This window comes from Uranotaenia lowii, chromosome 2 (assembly GCF_029784155.1).
Source record: "Uranotaenia lowii strain MFRU-FL chromosome 2, ASM2978415v1, whole genome shotgun sequence".
NCBI lineage: Eukaryota > Metazoa > Arthropoda > Insecta > Diptera > Culicidae > Uranotaenia > Uranotaenia lowii.
In genome coordinates this window covers 106,511,509-106,512,917 of record NC_073692.1, presented here as the reverse complement: position 1 = coordinate 106,512,917, position 1,409 = coordinate 106,511,509, and the positions used below count along the sequence as shown (strand labels likewise).

Below are 1,409 nucleotides of genomic sequence, written 5' to 3'. Positions count from 1 at the left end.
AAAAAAAATGGAAATAATGGAAAACCTTAAGAAATATAAACGATGATTAGATCACTGGTTAAACGAGGACTTGATGGCACTGTACACGTTTTTTCTTCGCTCGCGAAAAATATTTTTATTCGTTATTTATAGTATTCATACATAAAAATTGGGTTGTCATTTTTTCTTAATGACTGAGCTTCTCGCTGACTTCTGATTAAACATTGATGATTGACAAGGTATCTTGTGGGAGAGAACATTCGCCAAATACGTTGAGTTTGTTTCGAATAGTAATGTTCGTGTTGGTTATATCGTCTGAAAAAAAATAGAAATTAATACCGGTCAATTCTAATGAGTCATATACCTTACATATCGTATTCAGTGAAATTGGTTCCTCTTTGTCGCCGGAATGTAGCATCAAATCTCGAGTTAGTTGAGTTGCTTCAAGCGTCACCATCGCCTTGGAGATGCACATAGTCAATCTGGCTCCGAGATATTCCAACCCTTTTATTGTCAATCCTTGGGTCCCGGGTAGCGGCCTGGGTCGTTTTATCTCCAGCCGATCCAAGTACAACCGGACTCCAGCGAAACCGTTGATGATCGCTTGCAGGAAGCCACCCGCACCGGTGATAAAGTTCACGGCCCCAGTTTGATCCGGTGGGACCTCGCACCACACGTGGAATGGAGCCCGCACGTATGATCGGTAGCTTCGCTCAAAATTCCTCTCGGCATCCTCGATCTCGCCCAGATCCAGGTGGTTTATGGCATGCATCGCCCAGGTCATTGCCGGCCCTGTTGCTCGGGTGACACGCTCGTAAAAACGCAGATCATTACTCCGGGTTCGAGGGGTCATCCCCAGATGCTGATAGTTCAGTGGGTAGCCCAGCAGTACGGTGTCCGCCTGTTTGATAACGGTTCCCAACTCGTAGCCCTGGAACTGCGGATGGTAGTCGTGGGTCGAATCGTAAAGCAACTTGAGACGGCCGGCCAGCGAAGACCAGCTCGGCAGGGTCATCTCGTCCAGTTGTGGGGCGGTGGAATTCTTGCTTTTATTGTCACTCTTGCCGCAAATGCATTTCGTAAAGCTGCAATGATGGATCAGTGAGAATGTTGCTTGATACATGTGATAGTACAACATATGGTTTAGTGAAAAGATTAAGTACGATAGACTCGGTACTTTGTTTAAATTGCGTATTGAGAAAATAAAAGTTTTGTAGAAATTATGATTCGAAATTAAATATTAATTTTCAAAAACAATTTTATAAGCTATTTTTCATTCACAACTTTTTATCACAGTGTATGAAGGATAGGGTGGCAACGAAAACGATCACGTCGAATTTCAAAAACGAACCCTATATATTTTGTAAGTTGGCCCAAAGTAATAATCTGTGCATAATTTTGGCTCAATCGATCTTTTTTTTTTATGAACA

The 1,409-nt window shown here is 42.6% G+C and overlaps 1 protein-coding gene across 1 annotated transcript; it reads right to left on the bottom strand.

Moving 5' to 3' along the window:
• Positions 1-156: 156 nt before the first annotated feature.
• On the bottom strand, positions 157-1,063 carry LOC129749111 (protein-glucosylgalactosylhydroxylysine glucosidase-like). The gene is made up of 2 exons (XM_055743987.1): positions 349-1,063; positions 157-294 (listed from the first exon to the last, which is right to left on the bottom strand). The coding sequence occupies exons 1-2, from the start codon at positions 992-994 to the stop codon at positions 197-199; spliced, it is 744 nt and encodes a 247-aa protein (XP_055599962.1). The 5' UTR covers positions 995-1,063; the 3' UTR covers positions 157-196.
• Positions 1,064-1,409: the final 346 nt, after the last annotated feature.

Excerpts from the sequence above, each read along its gene's own strand:
- LOC129749111 (XM_055743987.1), bottom strand. The coding sequence starts at position 994 with ATGACCCTGCCGAGCTGGTCTTCGCTGGCCGGCCGTCTCAAGTTGCTT. Across the intron at positions 295-348 it reads AATTTCACTGAATACGATAT|ACGATATAACCAACACGAAC; the intron begins GTAAGGTATATG and ends ATTTTTTTTCAG.